Consider the following 27333-nt stretch of genomic DNA (forward strand, 5'->3'; position numbering starts at 1 on the left):
TTGAAAAAGTAGGAATGTCAGCTAAGAAACCGTGCCATTTTTGGTTCAGTACCCTGGCTAGCGCTTGCTGATTGGTGGCTACATTTAGCCAACAATAAGCAAGTGCAACCCAGGTTCTGAACCAAAAATGGGCTGTCTCTTAAACATACATTCCTGCTTTACAAATAAAAATACCAAGAGAAGTAAGAAAAATTGATAATAGGAGAAAAATGGAAAGTTGCTTAAAATTGCAGGCTCTATCTGAATCATAAAAGTTTAATTCTGACTTCAGTGTCCCTTTAAAATGGCTGTGGTCAACAAGTTAAAATGAAACTTGTTTGCAGTTTAAAACAGGAGCAGCAACACACTACTAAGAGCTAGCTGGTAATTTGTGGATAAACATGTGCCTTCTGTCATTGAGTTACCAGATATGCTTAGCTAGCTCACAGTAGTGCATAACAACTTACTTCAACTGTGTGTTTGATCATTTTTCAATGTTATACACTTATAGTTATATTCATGCAATACTACAATAATAAAATACTCTAACACATTACAATATTTTCTTTCACTGCACTTATATGTGTTATTTATAGTAAACTTATCATTAACACTATTTTTCTCTAAGACTAATATGGGGAAATTTGCATACATGATAATTAATGATTAGTAAGTTCTCCTTTATATTATTTTAGGCACTATTTTCTGTAAATAACATTTTAATGTTGTAAATGTATTTAGATTATACCAGAACACAAGACAGTAAAGTGAAATGACTGTGGTTCTCTCTTCCTCCGGTAGGTGGCAGTATTACTTATTAGGTACCCGCAGTAAGATACCTGCTGGCCGGTTGCTGACCCAGCAAAGCTCCCGGCCTGTGTTTGGGCCTCCACTCCCCCTTAGTCTAACTAGCCAAGCATGGCTACCAAGAAGACCGGTCACCGACTGGAGACGGAAATCGAACGCTGCCGCTCTGAGTGCCAGTGGGAACGGATCTACGAGCTTGTCAAACAACTGTCTACGAAACTCATCTCCAATGGTAAGAGGCAACAGGAAAGGGCCAGGATCCGGCTACGGCCTTAAGAGGCTTCTTATCGGGTCCATTGCAAACGGTCTGGGAAACAAGAGATGTATCCTGGGTGGGAGATTAATATCATAATACATTAAAGCATGAGGCCTGAAGGTGTCATTATAGGGCAATAAACACTGGCATTGTTCTATATCACAGCAGTAACAGGTTGGGCAATATATGGTAACTGAAAACAGGAACCCTTCATAAGAGTATAAGGGAAAGTTCAGCCGTGAACTGTTAATAAATAGACGGCTTTGCAAGGGTCACCTGCAAAATGAATGGCTGGGAGAGAGGGTCATTCTCATATGACAGGGAGGTCAGGGCAGAACTTTGACAGATCTTTCATTTTAGTCTATGATGCACCTGTGGAAGTAAAGGAGATGACTGAGAAACTGAGATTGTCAATGTGTCATATAAAGGCAATGATAGTATTGTATCAGGTGACCATAGCCTATTCTCCCTTATACAGGTGCACCCCATAATAATACTACACTATCAAATCTGAATAACTTGTCACAGAGTTATATACCAAACCTGTTACTGGACAGTCCCTAGCATTTTATGATGTTACACTTTTAAAAAATACACAAGACAGAGTAACATTGAGTCACATTTTGTTTAGATATGTGAATCATCTGTAGAACAAATGACCATACAAAAATGAACATTGTGTCATTAAAAGAAATATATGTTATACAGCAGAATTGTGACAAGCCAGACATATTTGTATTTTGGGGCTCACTTTTACTCTGTCAGTGTCTGAAAATGTTGCACAGGATTCAGTATACATGTAATAGATATAAAACAATAACTGCAGCATTAAAACAAACCAACAAAACTATAGGGCGCAGAGACGCTTATTTGTTATGTGATAGCAAAGTTTTGTGTTGGGCTCATATGACAGACTATGGAAGTACTTGTAACTGGTCAGACAGCCTAAAAAAATCAGGGACAGGATTGGTCAGCTCAATAATTTAATGACTGGGGCAGGATGTCATTATAACACACCCTTGTGTATGTGGCAGTAACTTTCTATCTCCTTCAGTTTTGAAACAAAAGGACTGTTTTGCCTGTAAAAAATATTTTCTTAAGCTGAGTGAATGAAATGTAAGCTTCTATTATTGGGACATATGTTTGGGAAAATATTGTCTGTTTAGTAATATATAAAACAGCGGCAAGTGTTGTTGAACAAAAACAGGAAGGTCCTCATGGGTAACAAATCTGTTTAATATTTAGATACCAGTAAGAATATTTAGGAGCCAGACAGTGATATTTGTATATAGATATATGGAGAATAACTGAAAAAGTTAGGAGACAGGGGTAAAATTCTAGAACATTGTGGCTGCTGGGTTTGTCGAGCTTTGCTGAAAGGCAAACTGAACCAAAATTGTTTATTTTGTGATTCAGATAGAACATGCAATTTTAAGGAACTTTCTCATTTACTACTATTATCAATTTTTCTTCGTTCTCTTGCTATCTTTATTTTAAAAAGAAGGCATCTAAGCTAAGGAGCCAGCCAATTTTTGGTTTAGTACTCTGGGCAGCACTTGTTTATTGGTGGGTTAATTTATCCACCAATCAGCAAGAACAACCTAGGTTGTTCACCAAAAATGGGCCGGCATCTAAACTTACATTCTTGCTTTTCAAATAAAGATACCAAGAGAATGAAGACAATTTGATAATAGGAGTAAATTAGAAAGTTGCTTAAAATCACATGCTCTATCTGAATCACAAAAGAAAAAAAATTGGGTTCAGTGTCCCTTTAAAGGGAGAGAGAGGTCAAAATTGAAATGTGTAATGAGTGCATTTAAAGTTTAAATAGAAACATTTTTGCAATATTCTTCCATTAGAAAAATACTTATAGTAAAAGTTATTTGTGTTTTCCAGCGGCATACGCACATATGCACCAGCATTCAAACACCAAACCTTCTCAGAGAGTTAGCAGTGGCTTGTATGAAGCAAATTTAAAGGGACAGTAAACCTACAAAATATTGTTATATAATTCTGCACATAGTGCAGAATTATATAACATTAGCTTAGCACCAACTTTATAAATCAAAGGATTGCAGAGATATTTTATTCCAAAATTCAAATTTTCCTGAACTCCGCTCCTGGTCTACTGAGCGGTTCTTTTTTTTTTTTTTTTTTGTCTGGTAGCGGGAGCGAGCTACATTCAGTTTAATGGCGCGATCAGGCGCACTGTGACTAGACTGCGTGTCAGCGAAGCACTTATGGAAAAAAAGACCCACTCAGTAGAGCCAGGAGCGGAGTTCAGGAAAAATGAATTTTGGAATAAAATGTCTCTGCAATCCTTTCATTTATAAAGTTGGCGCCAAGCTAATGTTATATAATTCTGCACTATGTGCAAAATTATATAACATTATTTTGTAGGTTTACTGGCCCTTTAAGTCTTCACTGACGTTATGCAAACCACCGCCAGCTCTCTGGTATTTGAATCCTGATCCTCTATTCACACGTAGCATATGTGCTTATTCTGATAGATAATCCCTTTATTACCCATTCCCCAGTTTTGCATAACCAACACAGTTAAATGAATACACTTTTTACCTCTGTGATTACCTCGTATCTAAGTCTCTGCAGACTGCTCATTTTCTCAGTTCTTTTGACAGACTTTCTTTTTAGCCAACCAGTGCTGTCTCAATATTATCTATATGGCACACATGAACTAGAACTGTCTATCTGTGAAAAACTGTCAAAATGCCCTGAGATAAGAGGCGACCTTCAAGGGCTTAGAAATTAGCATATGAGCCTACCTCGGTTTAGCTTTCAACAAAGAATAGAGAACAAAGCAAATTTGATGATAAAAGTAAATTGGAAAGTTGTTTAAAATTGCATAACCATGAGAAAAAAAAGAGGACGAATCCGGATGAATTTAAAATTGCATACCCTGAATCACGAAAGTTTTTAATTTTGACTAGACTGTCCCTTTAAATTTAGCTTAGTACTGCAGGATCATTTCTAGGCCTTGCAGCTGTGAAATACAAATCCAACTACAATTCCAATACACACACATAGATTACACATATATAATAGCAATAGCCAAAAGTTAATGGCTCATAGATTTTGAACAAATTTGGCTGAGCTCTGGGTTAGAGGTTAATTGTGGTGGCAGTTTTGGTGGTTTAGAGGTTTATTGCAATGGGGGTCCAGCACTTGGTGGTTATGTGCAGTGGGGGATCTGACAGTTTAGGGCCTACTACGGTGAGGTGTCAGGTGGGTTATGGGTTAATTGTGGTGTCAGCTTTGATGGTTAAAAGGACATGAAATCCCACATTTTTCTTTCATTATTCAGATAGAGCAAATCATTTTAAACACTTTTCCAATAGACTTCTGTTATCTAATGTTCTTAGTTCTCTTGGCATCTTTTGTTGTAAAGGATACTTAGGTAGGTTCAGGAGCTGGGAGCTAGCTGCTGATTGGTGGCTGCATATGCCTCTTGGCATTGTCTTGCTGATTTGTTCAGCGAGCTACCAGTGGTGCATTGCTGCCCCTTCAATAAAAGATACCAAGAGAATGTAGCAAAACTAATAAAAGAAGTGCACTGGAAAGTTGTTGAAAAATGTATGGGTTTCATGTCCCTTTAAGAGGAGGGTTCGTTGGATTAGGAGTTAATTGCATGAAGAGTTTTGGGAGATTTTTTTCTCCAAGAAAGCACAAAATGAAATACCCCACATTTTGTAAATGAAGAAACTAGGTCGTCAGTAAGTAGAATTAAACCTCATAAACATATTTATATTAATAAAACATGGGATATACTATTTATAGCTACACACAAAACGTTTGTTAAATATTGTTCCAAAAAAAATTACAATGATGGCCTCTTTTGTTTTATAACTTGATTAAAGCAACAGTCTACTTAAAAATTGTTTATTGTTTAAAAAGATAGAAAAGCGTTGTATTACCCATTACCTAGTTTTGCATAACCAACACGGTTATATTATTATATTTGTTCGCCCTATGATTACCTGTATCTAAGTCCCTGCAGACAGACCCTTATCTCAGTGCTTTTTACAATCTTGTATTTTAGTCAATCAGTGCAGGTCCTTGTATAAATAACCATTATCATTCTCCACGGGATTGAGCACAATATTATCTATATGACACACATGAACTAGCACAGTCTGGCTGTTGTGCAAGATTTAATTAAACTAATAAAAAGGACCATAAGAGCTGGCCTGAAAGGGTTTAGAAACAGGCAAACTTAGAGGTTGTTAAGTATATTAATATAACAATGTTGGTTATGTAAAGCTGGGGAATGTGTAGAAAGTCATTATCTATATTTTTAAACAATAAAATAATCAAGTAGATTGTCCCTTTTTAATATTTTAACACCTGAGTTAACTGTTTTAAACAAATTTCATATCCTTCAGGCTTTTATGAATATAATGAAGCGAATACGTTATAAGCAATTCTGTTCTACATACTGGGGATGGCTGTCACTTTTAAGAGATCTTGAAGTAATATTTATGTATATCCTGAGTATATAAGTAGTTCAAGGTACGCTAAAAGTCAATTAAACGTACAGTCTACTCCAGAATTTGTATTGTTTAGAAAGATAGATAATCCCTTTTTTATCCATTCTCCAGTTTTACATAACCAACACGGTTATATTAATATACTTTTTACCTCTTTAATTACCTTGTATCTAAGCCTCTGCTGACTGCCCCCTTATTTCAGTTCTTTTGACAGACTTACATTTTAGCCAATCAGTGCTGACTCCCAAGTAACTTTACAGGAGTGAGCATTGTGTTATCTATATGGCACACATGAACTTGCAGTGTCTAGCTGTAAAAAAATGTCAAAATTCATTGATATAAGAGGCAGCCTTCAAGGGCTTAGAAATTAGCATATGAGCCTACCTAGGTTTAGCTTTCATCAAAGAATACCAAGAGAACAAAGCATATTTGATGATAAAAGTAAATTGGAATGTTGTTTAAAATTACATACCCTATCTGAATAATGGAAGTTTAATGTTGACTAGACTGTCCCTTTAAACTTTCTTGATTATGGTAGAACATGTAATTTTATTATCATATTGTGCACAGTCTTTTTATATGCACACTTTCGGAGGCACCAGCTCCTACTGGCCAAGATTGTATGTCACCTGACTTGAATACAATAGAACATCCTTGGGGTATTTTAAAGAGAACAACTGAAACCTAGCAGCCCAGGTTAATGGCCGCACATTGAGACGGATCTGCAGACAACAGAGAGGGAAGCAGCATAACATAGTCCGGTAAGAAATTCGCTCATTTCAACAGATACCAGGGGGAATGAGAGAAGACACGGAACAGCGCCAAACTAACTGCGCATTATAGAGGGTATAATCTGTTCCCAATCCCATCTGACATCAGAAAGTAACTGTGGCCTGAGATCGCTGAAAACACGTTGGGGCAAGAGACTGACCATTAGGCACTTTTGGCTAGAGGAGAGAGCACGCTGGAGGACCTCCGGTACATGTAAGGCCCAAGACACGCAACAAGTTGTATATCCTGGGTGTTACACAGGCCAGGAAGACCTGTACGCCTGCACTGCAACGCAACATTGTACCCGAGACAACTCAAAGACAACAGCAGTCAGGGCCCTATCTGCCGCAGTGGGTAAAAACGCCCATATCTTTGAGCATTCTGCAGGTCTCTTTACACGGGCCACATGGGCACACATAGGGGATTGGCTTACACATAATCACATCGCTGAAAGCAGAATTACTACAGCTGCGTCCATCACGACCTGTATCTTTAAACTTCCAAAGTTTGTATTATCTTAGCAAATTTACAATCTTTCCAAGGAAGACATTAAGGAGGTTCTATCTGAGGTCAGGGGCCTCTTTGGGGAACTTAAAAAAGACATATCACAGGTCACTGCAAGAGTGGATACCCTTGAACAAACACAAACAGTAATCCAAACAGAAGTGAAAGAAAACTCCCACACCATAACACAGCAAAGTGGAGCTATTAATTTTCTCCTGGACAAAATCAAAGACCTTGATAATCGGAACCGGAGAAACAACCTCCACATCAGAGGTATCCCCGAATTGGTAGCCCCAACTTCTCTAAATGATTACCTTCAAGCCCTATTCAGGGTAATCAAAAATACCCCATTTTCCCCAGACGTCCAACTGGAGAGAGCACACAGGTCCTTATGCCTCAGGCCACCCGCTAAAGCCCCTCCAAGGGACGTGATTGTTCGATTTCTGAGTTTTGTTGACAAGGAAGAAATTGCCAAAGGGGCAAGAACCAAAGCCTCCTTAACATATGTTGGCATGCCTTTGCAGGTCTTTTCGGATCTATAGCCTGCAACACTGCAGAAGCGAAGAGAGCTCAGACACATAACAGAGACACTTAGACATCATAAAATTCCTTACCGCTGGGAGTTCCCCCTAAGCATAATAGCTAGCGATAATGGACACACAGCAGTCTATAGAACAGAACAAGACCTCCCAAGCTTCTACAAGAGATTGGGCATTACAAAGGTATTGAACTCAACCTTGGAGCCGGTATCTCAAGCCCGAAAAATTCAAGACAAAGTCATAGACCCGAACGAGACCTCCAATCAAGTGACCGAGAGAGTCTCCGAAAAGACGGCCAATCCAAACATTAGGTCAGCAGCCCCAACAGGTCAAGACCAGATGGAGGAAGAATGACCTAATGGGATACAAAAAGAGCAACTTATTCTTCAAAGCCTGTTTGGCTGACACAGCAGTAACCTTTATACACGTTTGATTAAGAAAAGCCGCTTCACAGCTCATTGCTGCACCTTTACTCTCCACACCTCTGATCACGGAGGATCTTTTCCTTCTAGGTATCCAGGAGGACTCCAAAAGGCAGCGTTCTAGAAACTTTTGTCTGGCTCCTCTGAATGGCGGGGACTTGGCGACAGACAGATGAGTAGATAGTATTATATAGCTTTGAAAGATTCACACTGTTATACGTTGTATATTTTATGTTTATGTTGTTATATTCTGTTCTGAATGTATTTTTTCACTGGCAAGGGGATACCCTTATCTATACCTTTTATAGCATATTGATAACGCGCCATACTATCAAAACAACATGTTAACTAGGGCTGAGTAAGACAACTAGTTGATAGTCCCCCCCACACACATACCTTCTTATAACGGAAGACACAGGATAACGGGGTTGACGGCTAAACTAGTCACCTCTTTACAAAGCCAGGCAACGAACAGTAGATGACATATATTACAATCATGCTCAAGCGTAGAATACCCTTTAACAGCTAGACTGCACATACATATGACAGTTTAGGGAAATAATATAATGCACTCATTCAGCAAGAAAAAGCAGGTTAGGAACACCGTTCCACAACACCCCTCTACCCCAATACTGACTTTATATTGCGATTACCGCAACTCATCTCCATAGGCAAATGGAAAAACTTATAATAAAATATACCAACATATTTAATGAACACATAATCTAATCTAAGCTTACCAATCAGACAACGTTAGGACTCATTCCCCGTAATTCTTTGTTAGTGATCTAACTATTACTTGTTGAATTTGAATCTCATTGTTTGTATTGCATCTGTTAGTTGAAGGATATCCGCTGAAAAGTGGAATAGACTCCTTTGCAAAATTGTTACTGTGTCATATTTTGTTGGAATTTTACCTATTTGCATTTGGTGACTGAGTCGGATGCAGGCGGCACCTAGTTCCCCTACCCCATCTCCCATCCCTTCTCTATACAGCAAATATTTAACATCATCATGCATACACCCTATCTTAACTGGACATTTCTAGGTATAATATTTGCAATACAGGCCCTAACCCACAAATTCCTGTTTCGGATAAAGTCCAAACTATTACCTTCACCACAGTTAATGTCAAGGGCTTCAACACCCCACAAAAAAGGAACATTGTACTCACAGATCTACTCAAACAAAACTGCGTGATCATACTTTTACAGGAAACGCACTTTAAAAAGGTAGGGAGCCAAAATGGCTGCATCACAAATACCCTACAGCATATTTCTCCTCAAGTCCCATAAAAAAAGGCGGAGTGGGTATTCTCCTTAGGAGAGACATCCCCTTCCAAAGACTGCAGTTAGAGCATGACAGTGAAGGCTTTTAATCCTGACAGGACTGTTAAATAATAGGCCTATCACTATAGTTAATGCTTACTTCCCTAACCAGGCACAAAAAAACATTTATGCGACAATTGTCGAGCAAAATTCTTGACCACAAAAGGGTATGCTGCTTGTAGGGGGGATCTAAATATCCCACTGGACCCAAGTGTAGACACCTACGGAGGCTCTTCACATGTTCCAAAACGGGACATCGAAAGTATCAACAATCAGCTTTGCATGCTAGCACTTCACGATACCTGGCACCCACATAATACCTACTTGTGTATTGACTATATACTGACCGATTTGCTTACCTTGTCTCTGGTTAAAAACATACGCATACACCCAATCACATGGTCTGACCATGCACCTGTTTCCTGCACTATAAACTGGCCTGAGAAACCCTTATCCCCATTCCAATGGAAGCTAGATGATACTCTTTTAGACCATCCGATTATTAGCTCAGAAATAGAAAAGACTATGACGGAATATTTCCTCATTAATGATGAGACTGACACATCCTATTTTAACATCTGGGAGGCGCATAAATTTGTCTTAAGAGGAGAATTCCTAATGCACAAAGCAATCCTTACTAAACAATGCAGGCTCAGATATGACTCCCTCTTAGACAAATTGCGAACACCGGAACTAGCACACAAACAGTCCCCTGACAATACCACCTTATTGACAGACTTAAAAAACACTAGAGCGGAATTAAACAAGTACATGCAACATGAATGCCAGAAACAGGCATTCACTCTTCACCAAAAATATTTCGAACAAGGGAATAAATCGGGCAAACTTCTTGCCAGAGAAGTACACAGGAAGCAACTCAAATCACTCATACATACAGTTAAAAATAAAGCAGTGGAAAAAAAGGATATCATGTCTATTGCAGGGATATTCCACAAATACTACTCATCGCTATATAACTTGTCAGGTAATCTTTCTCAACAGCACACACAAGAAACCAAGAGAGAAAATCTGACCAAGTATCTAGAGAACATGGATTTGCCTATTCTGACAGACGACCAATCTCAAAAATTAGACTCTCCTATTGAGATCAAAGAAATAATGACAGCCATTAAAAACCTACCCATAGGAAAGAGCCCAGGCCCAGATGGGTACGGCGCAAAATACTACAAAAAATACTCCCACATTCTAGCCCTTAAACTACAAAAGACGTTCAACTCATTGGATGGCTTCCTTAAAACTATGCTGGAGGCCCATACCAAAGCCGGGCAAATCCCCAAATGCTCCCCAGAATTTTCGTCCTATATCCCTGCTAAATACGGACATAAAAAATGTTGCCAAAATTCTGTCCGATAGGCTAAACCCTTTACTTAATCAAATAATCTCCTCTGACCAAGTAGGCTTCATCCCCGGTAGAAAGGCCAGGGACAATACCCTAAAGGTCATCCAACTCACATCATATGCTAAAAACAATCGCATCCCTTTCTCCCTCATTTCCACTGATGCTGAAAAGCATTTGACAGGGTGGACTGGGATTTTCTCAGAGCTGCCCTGTCCAAATTTAATATTAGACAGAAGTTTATAGAAAAAGTATTCTCCTTATACGCCGAACCCACTGCTAAAATCAAAGTTAATACAATACTTTCAGAGCCCTTTGACATCAGAAATGGCACCCGCCAGGGGTGTCCATTGTCACCTATCCTATTTGCTATATCAATTGAAATTCTAGGCCACATAATCAGACGGAATCCTCTAATAAGAGGCATACCCTCAACACGTGCAGAATATAAATTGTCGATGTACGCCAACAACATTCTTCTTACTTTAACAGACATAGAAAGCTTGCTACCCTCCTTGTTGGAAACAATTAAGGAATATGGTACACATTCCAATTTCCATTTAAACTTGAATAAGTCGGAGATATTAAACATTAACACCCCACCACATATTATAGAAGGCCTAAGAGAAAACTGCCACCTCTGCATCCGGAACACACAACTATTTTATTGACCACAGACGCTCATTCCTTGTTCACTGCAAACTATTAACTATTGCAAGCAAATATCATTAGGGACCTATCCTGCTGGAAAAATAAACCACTCTCATGGATCGGGAGAATCCATGTAGTAAAGATGAACATACTACCCAGGGTACTCTACATCCTACAAACCCTACCAATCCCATTACCCAAGAACTACATGACACAAATGCATGGGAACATAGAACACTTTATTTGGGGCCCCATCAAACCAAGAATTCCTAAAAAGACTTTATACATGACTAGGGATAGGGGAGGGGTGGGAGTACCAAACTTAGGCCTAGATTTAGAGTTTGGCGGTAGCCGTCAAAACCAGCGTTAGAGGCTCCTAACGCTGGTTTTTACCGCCCACTGGTATTTGGAGTCAGTCAGGAAAGGGTCTAACGCTCACTTTGCAGCCACGACTTTTCCATACCGCAGATCCCCCTACGCCATTTGCGTATCCTATCTTTTCAATGGGATCTTTCTAACGCCGGTATTTAGAGTCGTGGCTGAAGTGAGCGTTAGAAATCTAACGACAAAACTCCAGCCGCAGAAAAAAGTCAGTAGTTAAGAGCTTTCTGGGCTAACGCCGGTTTATAAAGCTCTTAACTACTGTGCTCTAAAGTACACTAACACCCATAAACTACCTATGTACCCCTAAACCGAGGCCCCCCCACATCGCCGCCACTCTATTATAATTTTTTTAACCCCTAATCTGCCGCTCCGTACACCGCCGCCACTTACGTTATCCCTATGTACCCCTAATCTGCTGCCCCTAATACCGCCGACCCCTACATAATATTTATTAATCCCTAATCTGCCGCCCCCGCTATCGCTGACACCTGCATATTTTTTTTCACCCCTAATCTGCCGCTCCGTACACTGCCGCAACCTACATTATACCTATGTACCCCTAATCTGCTGCCCCTAACACAGCCGACCCCTATATTATATTTATTAACCCCTAATCTGCCCCCCACAACGTCGCCGCCAGCTACCTAAATAATTAACCCCTAATCTGCCGACCGGATCTCGCCGCTACTCTAATAAATGGATTAACCCCTAAAGCTAAGTCTAACCCTAACACTAACACCCCCCTAAGTTAAATATAATTTAAATCTAACGAAATAAATGAACTCTTATTATATAAATTATTCCTATTTAAAGCTAAATACTTACCTGTAAAATAAACCCTAATATAGCTACAATATAAATTATAATTATATTGTAGCTATTTTAGGATTAATATTTATTTTACAGGCAACTTTGTAATTATTTTAACCAGGTACAATAGCTATAAAATAGTTAATAACTATTTAATAGCTAAAATAGTTAAAATAATTACAAAATTACCTGTAAAATAAATCCTAACCTAAGTTACAATTAAACCTAACACTACACTATCAATAAATAAATTAAATAAACTACCTAATAGCCAATAGAATGCGAGCTCAATCTGATTGGCTGATCCAATCAGCCAATCGGATTGAACTTGAATCTGATTGGCTGATTCCATCAGACAATCAGAGTTTTCCTACCTTAATTCCGATTGGCTGATAGAATCCTATCAGCCAATCGGAATTCGAGGGACGCCATCTTGGATGACATCCCTTAAAGGAACCTTCATTCTTCGATTGGACGTCGGAAGAAGAAGATGGATCCGCGCTGAAGGTCTTCAAGATGGAGCCGTTCGTCATCGGATGAAGATAGAAGATGCCGCTTGGATCAAGATGGTTGCCGGTCCGGATCTCCTCTTCTTCCCGGATAGGATGAAGACTTTGGAGCCTCTTCTGGACCTCTTCAGCCGCGGCTTGATAGAAGACTTCAGCCGGATTATGGATCGCCAGCCCCCGCTTGGGCTTGGATCAAGACTTCGGAGGACGGATCGGTGAACCTGGCATGGTGAAAATAAGTTAGGAAGATCTTCAGGGGCTTAGTGTTAGGTTTATTTAAGGGGGGTTTGGGTTAGATTAGGGGTATGTGGGTGGTGGGTTGTAATGTTGGGGGGGGGTATTGTATGTTTTTTTTTTTACAGGCAAAAGAGCTTTGAACTTTTTTAATTTAGAATAGGGTAGGGCATTTTTTTATTTTGGGGGTCTTTGTTATTTTATTAGGGGGCTTAGAGTAGGTGTAATTAGTTTAAAATTGTTGTAATATTTTTCTAATGTTTGTAAATATTTTTTTATTTTTTGTAACTTAGTTCTTTTTTATTTTTTGTACTTTAGTTAGTTTATTTAATTGTAGTTATTTGTAGGTATTGTATTTAATTTATTTATTGATAGTGTAGTGTTAGGTTTAATTGTAACTTAGGTTAGGATTTATTTTACAGGTAATTTTGTAATTATTTTAACTATTTTAGCTATTAAATAGTTATTAACTATTTAATAGCTATTGTACCTGGTTAAAATAATTACAAAGTTGCCTGTAAAATAAATATTAATCCTAAAATAGCTACAATATAATTATAATTTATATTGTAGCTATATTAGGGTTTATTTTACAGGTAAGTATTTAGCTTTAAATAGGAATAATTTATATAATAAGAGTTAATTTATTTCGTTAGATGTAAATTATATTTAACTTTTTTACTTTTTTTGCACTTAATCATCTCAAATTTCCATTTCTCCGCTCCCACTATTCCATGCACCCACAAGAGGCTAAAATCCTTAAAGGGACAGTTTACGCAAAAAATGTCTCCCCTTTAATTTGTTCCCAATGATCCACTTTACCTGCTGGAGTATATTAAATTATTTACAAGTAGATCCTTTACCCTTATATTGGCATTTGAAATAGTTGATTTAGCCAGTGGTATCCCCACCTATTCTGAAAGTTTGTGGCCGAAGGTCCAAGCTATAGATAAGCTGTATAAACACAGCTAGCAGAAGAAATTACACTCCCAGCGGGATATAGCAGAGATAAGGTAATAAAATGTTGATTTTCCATTGTTCTCTCCAAGTACTGGTGATTGGTTTATGGACAGATATAAGATAAAGAAGCAGGTATATGTACACAATGCGATAAAGTAATGAGATCTGATTACACCTACAAGTTCAACCCATTTTATTAGGTTGTGGCTTCAAAACACAAAATAAGAGCTTTAATATACACAAATAAACCTTAAAAAGCTAATTTTCATAAATGTTTACTCTGCAGTTGGTAAAAAAAAAAGCAATTGTAAACACATTAAGGGAAAAACTATTTTACAGTATACTGTCCCTTTAACAAAGAACTTCAGTGAAGTGGTGCATTGGGTCAGCTCATGACTCAACAGGACTATCAGACTCTGTTACTAATACGGAAGGGAACGGAGAACCAGTAAAATCAATATACTAAAGGTTACAATTGATGATTATACAGAATAACCTTATTTCTTTGTATTGTACTTGATTCTTCAATAAAAGATCATTAAAACCAAAAATAAGAGAAATCCAGGAATATTACTGTTGCAGTAAGTATCTGTTAATCCTGTGTTCCCATATTTCATATATTAAATATTCACATTAAATGTAGATGCACAGAATATGTTTCATAAGCCAGTGATAGTATTGCATCTCCTTTCATGGTGCTGCAGGGAATGGCTGCTATTGTACAATTTTCACTGCTAATGAAATGTTCTCTTTGCCCTTAAGATGACATGGCTGAGCTGCTGCTGGGAGAGGGGAAGCTGGAGCAGTATCTTAAAGATAACCCACTCAAACAAGGAGCCAGTCCTCGGGGACTTCGGCCAAAACTGACCGATGTCCGGAAGCACCTCACTGCTGCGCTGGACAGAGGAAACCTCAAGGTATGAAGAGAAAAAAGCCCTGTACTAGAGTTATGCAACTGAGGGCTAGATTGCAAGTGGCGCGCTGTGCACGTGCGGTATTAAAATATTGTGCACATGTTAACTTGAGTGTATTACAAGTTGAAAGTAAATGAGACTGCACAAGTGCAAGCTAAATTTGCGATTTAGCACTACTGAAGACCTTGTGTAAAAGGTTAGGGCAAAATAAAATGAAACACTACATAAATACATTAAAATAAAGTGTTACACTCATATATGCACGACGTAATAAAAATATTCGTATAAATATTACAAATAAAAAGTTATAAGGGTTAAAAGGTATACGGTATATGACAAGGTATTTGGATGTAAAAGGAAGATTTAGCGTCTTGCTATTGCACAAGAATGAATTCGGCAACACAAATAGTGTGGTACAGCAAACTTTATATCTACAGTAAATATTTTACATTCCAATGTTCTTCACATAGGGGAAAATGTTTTATGTATTTTTAAATAGATATTCTTATATATATATATAAGTATAGAAGTAACTTTTAATGCACAAATTTGAAGTAAATTGTTTGCGCACAAGCAAAAGCCAATGCCCACCAATTCAAGGACTTGGAATCATATATATATTTTAGTTTGCCAACCTAATTAAAGTCTATGGGAAGAAGAAGATAACAGGATTGCAATATTTCAAGTCCTGGAGTTAGTGGGGATCAGCTTTCGCTTGTGCGCAAACACTTAACTTTTAATTTGTGCATTAAAAGTTACTTCTGTGTTAAATAGTGCGCCACTTGTAATCGGGCCCTGAATGAGTGATCTGGCTATAATATGCTGTAGTGTTGTTTACCATTTAATAAGCAAATAATCAAATGCCTCAGATTGTGGTGTCCAACACTAGTCCCAAGAGCTGTCCATAAAACAGCATTAAAGGGACAGTGTACTGTAAAATAGTTTTTCCCTTAATGTGTTTCCAATTACTTTTTTTTTTACTAACTGCTTAGTATAAAATATATGAGAATTAGCTTTTTAAGGTTTATTTGTGTTATTGAAACAGCTGAATAGTGGTTTGAATCTACAACCTAATAAAATGGGTTGAATTTGTAGATATAATCAGATCTCATTACTTTATCACATTGTGTACATATACCTGCTTCTTTATCTTATATCTGTAAACCAAAGACCAATACTTGGATAGAATAATGGAAAATTAAAGGGATAGTAAAGTCCAAATTAAACCTTCATGATTTAGATAGGGCATTCCATTTTAAACAACTTTCTAATTTACTTTTATCATCACATTTGCTTTGTTCTCTTGTTATTCTTAGTTGAATGCTAATATAGGGTAGGCTCATATGCTAATTTCTAACCCCTTGAAGGCCGCCTCTAATTTGAATGCATTTGACAGTTTTTCACAGCTAGAGGGCGTTAGTTCTTGTGTTTCATATAGATAACACTGTGCTCATGCACATCAAGTTATTTAAGAGTCAGCACTAATTGCCTGAAATGCAAGTCTGTCAAAAGATCTGAGATAAGGAGGCAGTCAGCAGAAGCTTAGATACAAGGTAATTACAGAGGTAAAAAGTGTATTTCTATAACAGTGTTGGTTATGCAAAACTGGGGAATGGTAAATAAAGGGATTATCTATCTTATCTAATTACCTTATCTCTTCTATACCCCAGTGGGAGTGAAATTTCCTCTGCTGGCTGTGTTTATACAGTTTATCTATAGCTTGGACCTAAGGGCCAGAAGCTTTCACATTAAGTGGGGATACCACAGGCTAAATCAACTATTTCAAATGTCAATATAAGGGTAAAGAAAATACTTGTAAACAATTTAATACACTCCAGCAGGTAAAGTAGATCATTGGGAACAAATTAAAGGGGATGACATTTTTGAGTAAACCGTCCCTTTAAATATCTATGGCCTAGATTTAGAGTTCGGCGGTAGCCGTCAAAACCAGCGTTAGAGGCTCCTAACGCTGGTTTTGGGCGCCCGCAGGTATTTGGAGTCAGTGATTAAAGGGTCTAACGCTCACTTTTCAGCCGCGACTTTTCCATACCGCAGATCCCCCTACGCCATTTGCGTAGCCTATCTTTTCAATGGGATCTTTCTAACGCTGGTATTTAGAGTCGTTTCTGCAGTGAGCGTTAGAGCTCTAACGACAAGATTCCAGCCGCCTGAAAATAGCAGGAGTTAAGAGCTTTCTGGCTAACGCCGGTTCATAAAGCTCTTAACTACTGTACCCTAAAGTACACTAACACCCATAAACTACCTATGTACCCCTAAACCGAGCTCCCCCCACATCGCCGCCACTCGATTAAAATTTTTAACCCCTAATCTGCCGACCGCCACCTACGTTATACTTATGTACCCCTAATCTGCTGCCCCTAACCCCGCCGACCCCTGTATTATATTTATTAACCCCTAACCTGCCCCCCACAACGTCGCCGCAAGCTACTTAAAATAATTAACCCCTAATCCACCGACCGCAAATCGCCGCCACCTACGTTATCCCTATGTACCCCTAATCTGCTACCCCTAACACCGCCGACCCCATATTATATTTATTAACCCCTAATCTGCCCCCCTCAACGTCGCCGACACCTGCCTACACTTATTAACCCCTAATCTGCCGAGCGGACCTGAGCGCTACTATAATAAAGTTATTAACCCCTAACCCGCCTCACTAACCCTATCATAAATAGTATTAACCCCTAATCTGCCCTCCCTAACATCGCCGACACCTAACTTCAATTATTAACCCCTAAACTTCCGATCGGAGCTCACCGCTATTCTAATAAATGGATTAACCCCTAAAGCTAAGTCTAACCCTAACACTAACACCCCCCTAAGTTAAATATAATTTTTATCTAACGAAATAAATTAACTCTTATTAAATAACTTATTCCTATTTAAAGCTAAATACTTACCTGTAAAATAAATCCTAATATAGCTACAATATAAATTATAATTATATTATAGCTATTTTAGGATTAATATTTATTTTCCAGGCAACTTTGTAATTATTTTAACCAGGTACAATAGCTATTAAATAGTTAAGAACTATTTAATAGTTACCTAGTTAAAATAATAACAAATTTACCTGTAAAATAAATCCTACCCTAAGATATAATTAAACCTAACACTACCCTATCAATAAAATAATTAAATAAACTACCTACAATTACCTACAATTAACCTAACACTACACTATCAATAAATTAATTAAACACAATTGCTACAAATAAATACAATTAAATAAACTAGCTAAAGTACAAAAAATAAAAAAGAACTAAGTTACAGAAAATAAAAAAATATTTACAAACATAATAAAAATATTACAACAATTTTAAACTAATTACACCTACTCTAAGCCCCCTAATAAAATAACAAAGCCCCCCAAAATAAAAAATTCCCTACCCTATTCTAAATTAAAAAAGTTACAAGCTCTTTTACCTTACCAGCCCTGAACAGGGCCCTTTGCGGGGCATGCCCCAAGGATTTCAGCTCTTTTGCCTGTAAAAGAATAAATACAATACCCCCCCCCCCCAACATTACAACCCACCACCCACATACCCCTAATCTAACCCAAACCCCCCTTAAATAAACCTAACACTAAGCCCCTGAAGATCTTCCTACCTTGTCTTCACCATCCAGGTATCACCGATCCGTCCTGGCTCCAAGATCTTCATCCAACCCAAGCGGGGGTTGGCGATCCATAATCCGGTGCTCCAAAGTCTTCCTCCTATCCGGCAAGAAGAGGACATCCGGACCGGCAAACATCTTCTCCAAGCGGCATCTTCGATCTTCTTCCATCCGGTGCGGAGCGGGTCCATCTTGAAGCAGGCGACGCGGATCCATCCTCTTCTTCCGATGTCTCCCGACTAATGACGGTTCCTTTAAGGGACGTCATCCAAGATGGCGTCCCTCGAATTCCGATTGGCTGATAGGATTCTATCAGCCAATCGGAATTAAGGTAGGAATTTTCTGATTGGCTGATGGAATCAGCCAATCAGAATCAAGTTCAATCCGATTGGCCGATCCCATCAGCCAATCAGATTGAGCTCGCATTCTATTGGCTGATCGGATTAGGTTAGGATTTATTTTACAGGTAAATTTGTTATTATTTTAACTAGGTAACTATTAAATAGTTCTTAACTATTTAATAGCTATTGTACCTGGTTAAAATAATTACAAAGTTGCCTGTAAAATAAATATTAATCCTAAAATAGCTATAATATAATTATAATTTATATTGTAGCTATATTAGGATTTATTTTACAGGTAAGTATTTAGCTTTAAATAGGAATAAGTTATTTAATAAGAGTTAATTTATTTCGTTAGATAAAAATTATATTTAACTTAGGGGGGTGTTAGTGTTAGGGTTAGACTTAGCTTTAGGGGTTAATCCATTTATTAGAATAGCGGTGAGCTCCGATCGGAAGTTTAGGGGTTAATAATTGAAGGTAGGTGTCGGCGATGTTAGGGAGGGCAGATTAGGGGTTAATACTATTTATGATAGGGTTAGTGAGGCGGATTAGGGGTTAATAACTTTATTATAGTAGCGCTCAGGTCCGCTCGGCAGATTAGGGGTTAATAAGTGTAGGTAGGTGTCGGCGACGTTGTGGGGGGCAGATTAGGGGTTAATAAATATAACATAGGGGTCGGCGATGTTAGGGCAGCAGATTAGGGGTACATAGGGATAACGTAGGTTGCGGCGGTTTACGGAGCGGCAGATTAGGGGTTAAAAAAAATATGCAGGGGTCAGCGATAGCGGGGGCGGCAGATTAGGGGTTAATAAGTGTAAGGTTAGGGGTGTTTAGACTCGGGGTACATGTTAGGGTGTTAGGTGCAGACGTAGGAAGTGTTTCCCCATAGGAATCAATGGGGCTGCGTTAGGAGCTGAACGCTGCTTTTTTGCAGGTGTTAGGTTTTTTTTCAGCTCAAACAGCCCCATTGTTTCCTATGGGAGAATCGTGCACGAGCACGTTTTTGAGGCCGGCCGCGTCCGTAAGCAACTCTGGTATCGAGAGTTGCATTTGCGGTAAAAATGCTCTACGCTCCTTTTTTGGAGCCTAATGCAGCATTTGTTTGAACTCTCGATACCAGAGTTAAATTTATGGTGCGGCCAGAAAAAAGCCCGCGGAGCGTTAACAGCCCTTTTACCGCCGAACTCCAAATCTAGGCCTATGTTTTTTAAATGGTTTTGCATAAAATTGTGCTTGACACATGCTCCCTATTGAGGCTAAAAACCAGATGTTACAACCTGCAAATCAAATAGCTGATTTAGGCAATTAGCAGAATGTTGTAAATCTAGATATTTGCTTTTAGTGGTGTTTAACCCCTTAACGACCGAGGACGTGCAGGGTACGTCCTCAGAAAAAAGGCAGTTAATGCCTGAGGACGTACCCTGCACGTCCTCGGTGTGGAAAGCAGCTGGAAGCGATCCTGCTCGCTTCCAGCTGCTTTCCGGTTATTGCAGTGATGCCTCGATATGGAGGCATCCTGCAATAACCTTAAATGGCCATCCGGTGCAGAGAGAGCCACTCTGTGGCCCTCTCTGCACCGGACATCGGTGGCCGGTAACGTTGGTGGGTGGGAGCTGACTTGGGAGGCGGGTGGGCGGCCATCGATGGGCCGGGTAATGTAGAGGGGGGCGGGATCGGGGGCGGGGGCGATGGGGGCGCGCACAGGCGCGCGCGTGCACGCCGGGCGGCGGGCGGGCGCGTGCACGGGGCGGGAGCGGGTGGGAACCGCTACACTACAGAAAAGTTTCAGTGTAAAGCTTTTTATTAAAAAAAAAAAACAGTCAAAGGTATCTAGGAGGGGGTGGGGGTTTGTTCTTTGGTGGGTAGGGGAGCTACACTACAGAAAATGGGGAAAAAAATGAAAAAGCAACTGTTTTTTTTTATAAACTGGGTACTGGCAGACAGCTGCCAGTACCCAAGATGGCGGCCATTAAGGCAGAGGGGGAGGGTTAGACAGCTGTTTGGTGGGGGATCAGCCAGGTTGGGGGCTAAGGGGGGCTCCTACACAGCAGCATATGTAAATATGCTTTAAAAAAAAAACCAAAAAGCCTAAATATATATTTTATTTTAGTACTGGCAGAGTTGCTGCCAGTACTTAAGATGGCGGGGACAATTGTGGGGTGGGGGAGGGAAGGGAGCTGTTTGGGAGGGATCAGGGGGTCTGATGTGTCAGGTGGGAGGCTGATCTCTACACTAAAGCTAAAATTAACCCTGCAAGCTCCCTACAAACTTCCTAATTAACCCCTTCACTGCTAGCTATAATACACGTGTGATGCGCAGCGGCATTTAGCGGCCTTCTAAGTACCAAAAAGCAACGCCAAAGCCATATATGTCTGCTATTTCTGAACAAAGGGGATCCCAGAGAAGCATTTAGAACAATTTGTGCCATAATTGCACAAGCTGTTTGTAAATGATTTCAGTGAGAAACCTAAAATTGTGAAAAATTTAACTTTTTTTTTAATTTGATCGCAATTGGCGGTGAAATGGTGGCATGAAATATACCAAAATGGGCCTAGATCATTACTTGGGGTTGTCTACTACACTACACTAAAGCTAAAATTACCCCAAAAAGCTCCCTACATGCTCCCTAATTAACCCCTTTACTGCTGGGCATAATACACGTGTGGTGCATAGTGGCATTTAGCATCCTTCTAATTACCAAAAAGCAACACCAAAGCCATATATGTCTGCTATTTCTGAACAAAGGGGATCCCAAAGAAAAATTTACAATCATTTATGCCATAATTGCACAAGCTGTTTGTAAATAATTTCAGTGAGAAACCAAAAGTTTGTGAAAAAATTTGTGAAAAAGTGAACGATTTTTTGTATTTGATCGCATTTGGCGGTGAAATGGTGGCATGAAATATACCAAAATTGGCCTAGATCAATACTTTGGGATGTTTACTAAAAAAAAATATATACATGTCAATAGATATTCAGGGATTCCTGAAAGATATTAGTGTTCTAATGTAACTAGCGCTAATCTTGAAAAAAAAATGGTTTGGAAATAGCAAAGTGCTACTTGTATTTATGGCCCTATAACTTACAAAAAAAGCAAAGAACATGTAAACATTGGGTATTTCTAAACTCAGGACAAAATTTAGAAACTATTTAGCATGGGTGTTTTTTGGTGGTTGCAGATGTATAACAGATTTTGGGGGTCAAAGTTAGAAAAAGTGTGTTTTTTTCCATTTTTTTCTCATATTTTATAATTTTTTTTAAAGTAAATTATAAGATATGATGAAAATAATGGTATCTTTGGAAAGTCCATTTAATGGCGAGAAAAACGGTATATAATATATGTGGGTACAGTAAATGAGTAAGAGGAAAATTACAGCTAAACACAAACACCGCAAAAATGTAAAAATAGCCTTGGTCCCAAATGGACAGAAAATGGAAAAGTGCTGTGGTCATTAAGGGGTTAATGTTCCTTTTGGTATAGATTTTTTTTTAATTTTATTTGAGAAACATTCTTTACTTTGTCCGAAACACATATTGATAAGCACTTTAACCCCTTTGCCACCGGGAATTTCGGAGAAAAACTTCCCAAAAATACCGGAACTGTATTAGCATTTTTGCTATCACTTTATTTAAACAGCGCATTTGTTTTTGTTTTTTGATTTACCATTGAAAACTATAGGTATTGATCAGGCCCATTTTGGTATATTTCATTCCACCATTTGGTCACCAAATGTGATCATATATAAATTATTGTTAACTTTTTTACTCATTGACATTATTTACATAGCTCTTGTACAGCCATAACACAAATGGTTGTAAAAGCTTCTCTGGGAATCCCTTTGTTCAGAAATAGCAGACATGCATGGCTTGGTAATTATAAGGTCAATAAATGCCCTCTGCCTCATAGTTGTGGCTTCCGCTGTCAAAGCTAACAGCGAGACCTCAACTTGTACCATCAACAGAGTACTGTGTAACGTAGTACCTACTTCCATATGGTGCAAGGGGTTAAGGGGAGATCAGACATCATACTAGACTAGTGTGAAAACGTTCTGATTATATTAAAACCTGGTGGTTAGTGCAATTTTTTTTAAATGGTTTAACTCTCTTGACCACTTGCCCTTATTTGTTACAGGAGTAAACAAAGTTTGTCACTATCATTTTATTAGCAAAATGTCTATTGTTTGAATGATCTGAGCTTATCACCCTTGCTGATTTCAATTAGGAAAATATATGTGGCAGGTTAGGTTTATGAAGTCTGCAATATGCACTTCCCATTCTCAGAATTTGAAACTGCCTAAAATGTTATATTACAATTTAAACGGGATTCATGTTCATTTAACTTGCAAATGTGATCCACACATGCTGTTAAAAAAATAAAATACACAAAGAAAGTGAGAAGGCTTTTTATTTTTATCTAAAACTTTATAAAAGCATAGGTAACATTGTATCTGCCATACAGCAGTGGAGAGGTTAAAACAGAAAGCTGCAAAAATGACAGCCCATTTTGAAATTGTAAAATACAATTAGTTTAATGAATCTCTGATTTGGTATAAGTCCAGTTGACTAATACCTTAATGACTCCGACAGATGCAAAGCTATCCGCTTCCCGAGGCCCCTGGCTGCCTGAGAATGAGCCCTGCCTAGATCTGCCCCATTAATACTCTGTATAATATTTCCTAACATTGTGTTAAATAATTACTAAGTGGATGGTAAGGGAACAGTGAGGATTAATACATGTCATGCCTGGCATTCTCTAGATCAGTAAAGGGCTTGACCCGTATACTTGATCTGTGCCAAGCGATGTGAGCTGAATAACTTTTATCTGGCATGCATGAATATTTAGCTCTTAACTCTATGACTGCTGGAGTGTTTGCGATGCAGATTCTCATAGTTTTTTTTTTTTTTTTTTTTTTTTTTTTTTTTTTTTAGTTTTATAAATCTTTATTAACACAAAAAATATGAATATGACAGACTTGGCTCTGGTTACAATGTGAGCCCGCTACTGTTCGTACAGCAGCAAAAATTAACATATTATTGTATGTTTGCCAAGATAAATTCCAAGTCTATTACAAAACAGTGTTAATAAGAACAAAAATTAGTTTTCTTCAAGTTGTTGGTGTAATAGTGCACACCTAAAGATGTGAAAAAATAGATGTATAAGTCAGTTTAAAAGAGAGATGGAGGGAAGGGGAATTGGAAGAAGAAGAGAGAGAAAGAGAAAAGAGAGAAAAAAAAAAAAAAAAAAAAAAAAAAAAAAAGGGGGGGATAGTAGGGGAAGGAAGGGGAGCAGTAGGAGGGTAGGTGGTAAGTGGAAGATTTCACTAATAGACCACATATTCTATGCCTGTATGTTTAGGTGTTCATGGACTTCCAAAGTTCCAGCATGTATTCATGTATTTCTATTCTATCCTCTCTCCAGTACCTGTAACGTTCCAGCTGTAGATTCCTGCTAACCCAAGTCGACCAATCTGAAATAGAGGGGACGTTTGTGGTTTTCCAATTTTTTGGAATTAGGGCCTTGGCGCTATTGAGCAGTATATATAAGAGTTGCCTCTTGGGTTTTTCAGCAATTTTGGGGAGGTTATGGAATAATAAAGTGTTGGGGCTCCTGTTTAGTTTGATCTGTAAAGTATTATCTATCATATCTAGAATATTCCTCCAAAAAGCCTCTACTAATGGGCAGCTCCACCATATGTGCGAAAGAGTCCCCTGTTCCCCACAACCTCTCCAGCACTTCCCATCAGTTTGTCTGTAGATCTTTTGTAGCCTAGCGGGGGTGAGGTACCACCGCGACAGGTACTTGTAGTTGGACTCGATTGTTTTAGCAGACACTGAGGCCTTTGTGTGAAGATTCTCATAGTTTTTATATTTATAGTGGTTATTCAAGAAACCATTATAGAGATTTTATTTTCAAACACACACATTTTCTTATTTGACTATATGATTAAAGGGACAGTAGGCTAAAAAATGTTATTGTTTAAAAAGATAGATAATCCCTTTATTACCCATTCCCCAGTTTTGCATAACCAACATTGTTCTATTAATACACTTTTTACCTTTTCTGACAGCCCCCTGATCACGTGACTTTTTACTTCTTATCTATCGACTTGCATTTTATCCAATTAGTGCAGTGTCTGCCACAACCCACGGACATGAGCACAATGTTATCTATATGGCCCACATGAACTAGCAGTCTCCTGTTGGGAAAAGCTACTAAAAAGCATGTGATAGAAGCTGTCTGTACTGGCTTAGAAACAGGCAGACATTTAGAGGTTTAAAAGTTATAAAGTATATTAATATAACAATGTTGGCTGTGCAAAGATGCGGAATGGGAAGTAAAGGCATTAGCTATCTTTTTAAACAATAGCAATTTTGGTGTTAACTGTCCCTTTTACTTCTTCAGAAGGGTTAAAGTTTACTCCTGAAAACCCTCCATTCTGCTGCAGATGAGAATACAACCAATGATTGAAGCATACTTCAGTATGCCAACCTCTCACTTGCTGGACAGTTGCAACTTTTAACCAGGGGTCAAGTCGAGCGGCAACGCATTGGAACGGAGTTCCTGCACTATTTTTGCTGGAAGAACTAGGTTCCCTCTGGGAAGAGAACAGAAACACTACAGTAAACACTGCTGCTGTTGGTGGGAGGAGCTGGAGCACAGTCTGATTAGAGGGATAGTGAGATCCTCTAATAATGGGCAGTAACACTTCCTACAATACACTAAATGCAAGCCTGTCAGCGGTCCTGCTGTGTGATTACCTCACACTGTGTGGTGCATACATTTCTGTGTGACTTGCTCTGGGGTTATTTAGCTTCCCTCAGCAGAAATAGGACTATTGCACCTTAAGTGGGTGAGACTCTGTGACAGAGGAGGATTCTCAGGCTTCATTGGTTTATTTTGCCTTCATTAAGCAACGTGTATGGATTATATACATAGAAATACAGTGTGTGCATATGTGTAAAAGTCTAGATGAGTTTCCACACTTTTTTTTGTAGGACTTGACCCCTGCTTTTAACTGTATTTATTTAACCCCTTAGCAGATATTATGTGTTTCTGCATATTCCCTTCCTTTCTGGCTTTTATAAGGTTCCTCTATTAGAGGAACAATAACAGAAGGACTGAAACACTTTAAAACAAAAGTTATAGAAAAAATACAAAGCATGCAGCATAGGGATTATAAATGATATACAAGTGCTTTATGTTCTTATTCACGTATATCACAATGATTTGTAACAAAATGTGTCATTTCTGTTGTCGTTAAAGTCAAATTAAACTTAAATTGATTGCATAGAACATGCCGTTTTAAACAACTTTTCAATTTACTTCCATTATTAAATGTGCTTAGTTCTCTTGGTTTCCTTTGTTAAAGAGTAATCCTAGGTGAGCTCAGGAGTGTTCATGTGTCTTTAGCCATTTGGCAGCAGTGTTTGCAACAGTGTTTATAGCAATGTTATTATTAATTACAAGCACTGCTGCCACAGTGGCCATGCACACGTTTCTAAGCTCCTGTCAGCCTACCTAGGTTTACTCTTCAACAAAGGGTAGTAAGAGAACAAAACAAATGTGATAATAGAAGTAAATTGGAAAGTTGTTTAAAGCGATATGCTTTAGCTGAATCATGGGCGTTACATTGTGACCTTACTGTCCCTATAAATAGAAATAAAAAAAGGAAATATGTCATGCATATGAACTTAGTTTATTTTCTCTCGATGTTGACACTAATAGAGGGGCATGTCTGTCTACAACTGCGCCTTTAAAGGGACATTCAGATATTTTTATTGTATTTTAAAATGTATTATAGTTTGTATTTATTTTATTACAATATTTATCTGCTGAAAAATGAACACTTATTATCTCTATGCTTTTGAAATGTGTCCATGTCTGCCGGTAGAGCAGTGTGTTTTCCTTATCAGCCTTTGAACTTCCTTCCTTTGTACCAGTTACTTCCTGTTCATTTAAAAAATAAAAATAAACCACTTTAACGTAACCTTTTTTCATTAAAATATATTTTTAACATGTTTAAAAAGCACCCTTTTATATGCGTAATAGAAAATATATGAGCTTAATGTCCCTGTAAGTACTGATTGCTTACTGGCTAACTAACAGCACTTCGCTGGACAATGACACACCTTACAAGCATAAGACCGCATTTTTTATTAGTACAGAATAATAAAAAATAAAAATAAAATATAAAGCTGTAAGGTGAGATTAATAGTTAAAAGGATAAGAAAGTCAAAATCAAACGTGCAGGATTCAGATAGAGCATGTTATTTAAAGACACTTTTAAAGTCACTTCTATTTTCAAATGTACTTTGTTCTTGTGGTATCCTTTGTTAAAAAAAGAATATGAACATATCCCACACTAGCTGATGCTTGCACACATTTGTCTCTTGTGATTTGCTAATCTGACTTAACTTAAACT

At 38.3% G+C, this 27333-nt stretch overlaps 1 protein-coding gene across 2 annotated transcripts in view; it reads left to right on the plus strand.

Annotated features, from left to right (window-relative positions):
* The first annotated feature begins 808 nt into the window (after positions 1 to 808).
* TTC7B (tetratricopeptide repeat domain 7B) overlaps positions 809 to 27333 on the plus strand; it is an 840626-nt gene continuing 814101 nt past the window's right edge. For both annotated transcript variants that reach the window (XM_053697563.1, XM_053697564.1), the window contains exons 1-2: positions 809 to 1018; positions 14779 to 14933. In XM_053697563.1, the coding sequence (XP_053553538.1) occupies positions 898 to 1018; positions 14779 to 14933 (276 nt within the window). In that variant the 5' untranslated portion in view covers positions 809 to 897. The remainder of the gene's footprint in view (positions 1019 to 14778; positions 14934 to 27333) is intronic.

This window comes from Bombina bombina, chromosome 1 (assembly GCF_027579735.1).
Source record: "Bombina bombina isolate aBomBom1 chromosome 1, aBomBom1.pri, whole genome shotgun sequence".
Lineage (NCBI taxonomy): Eukaryota > Metazoa > Chordata > Amphibia > Anura > Bombinatoridae > Bombina > Bombina bombina.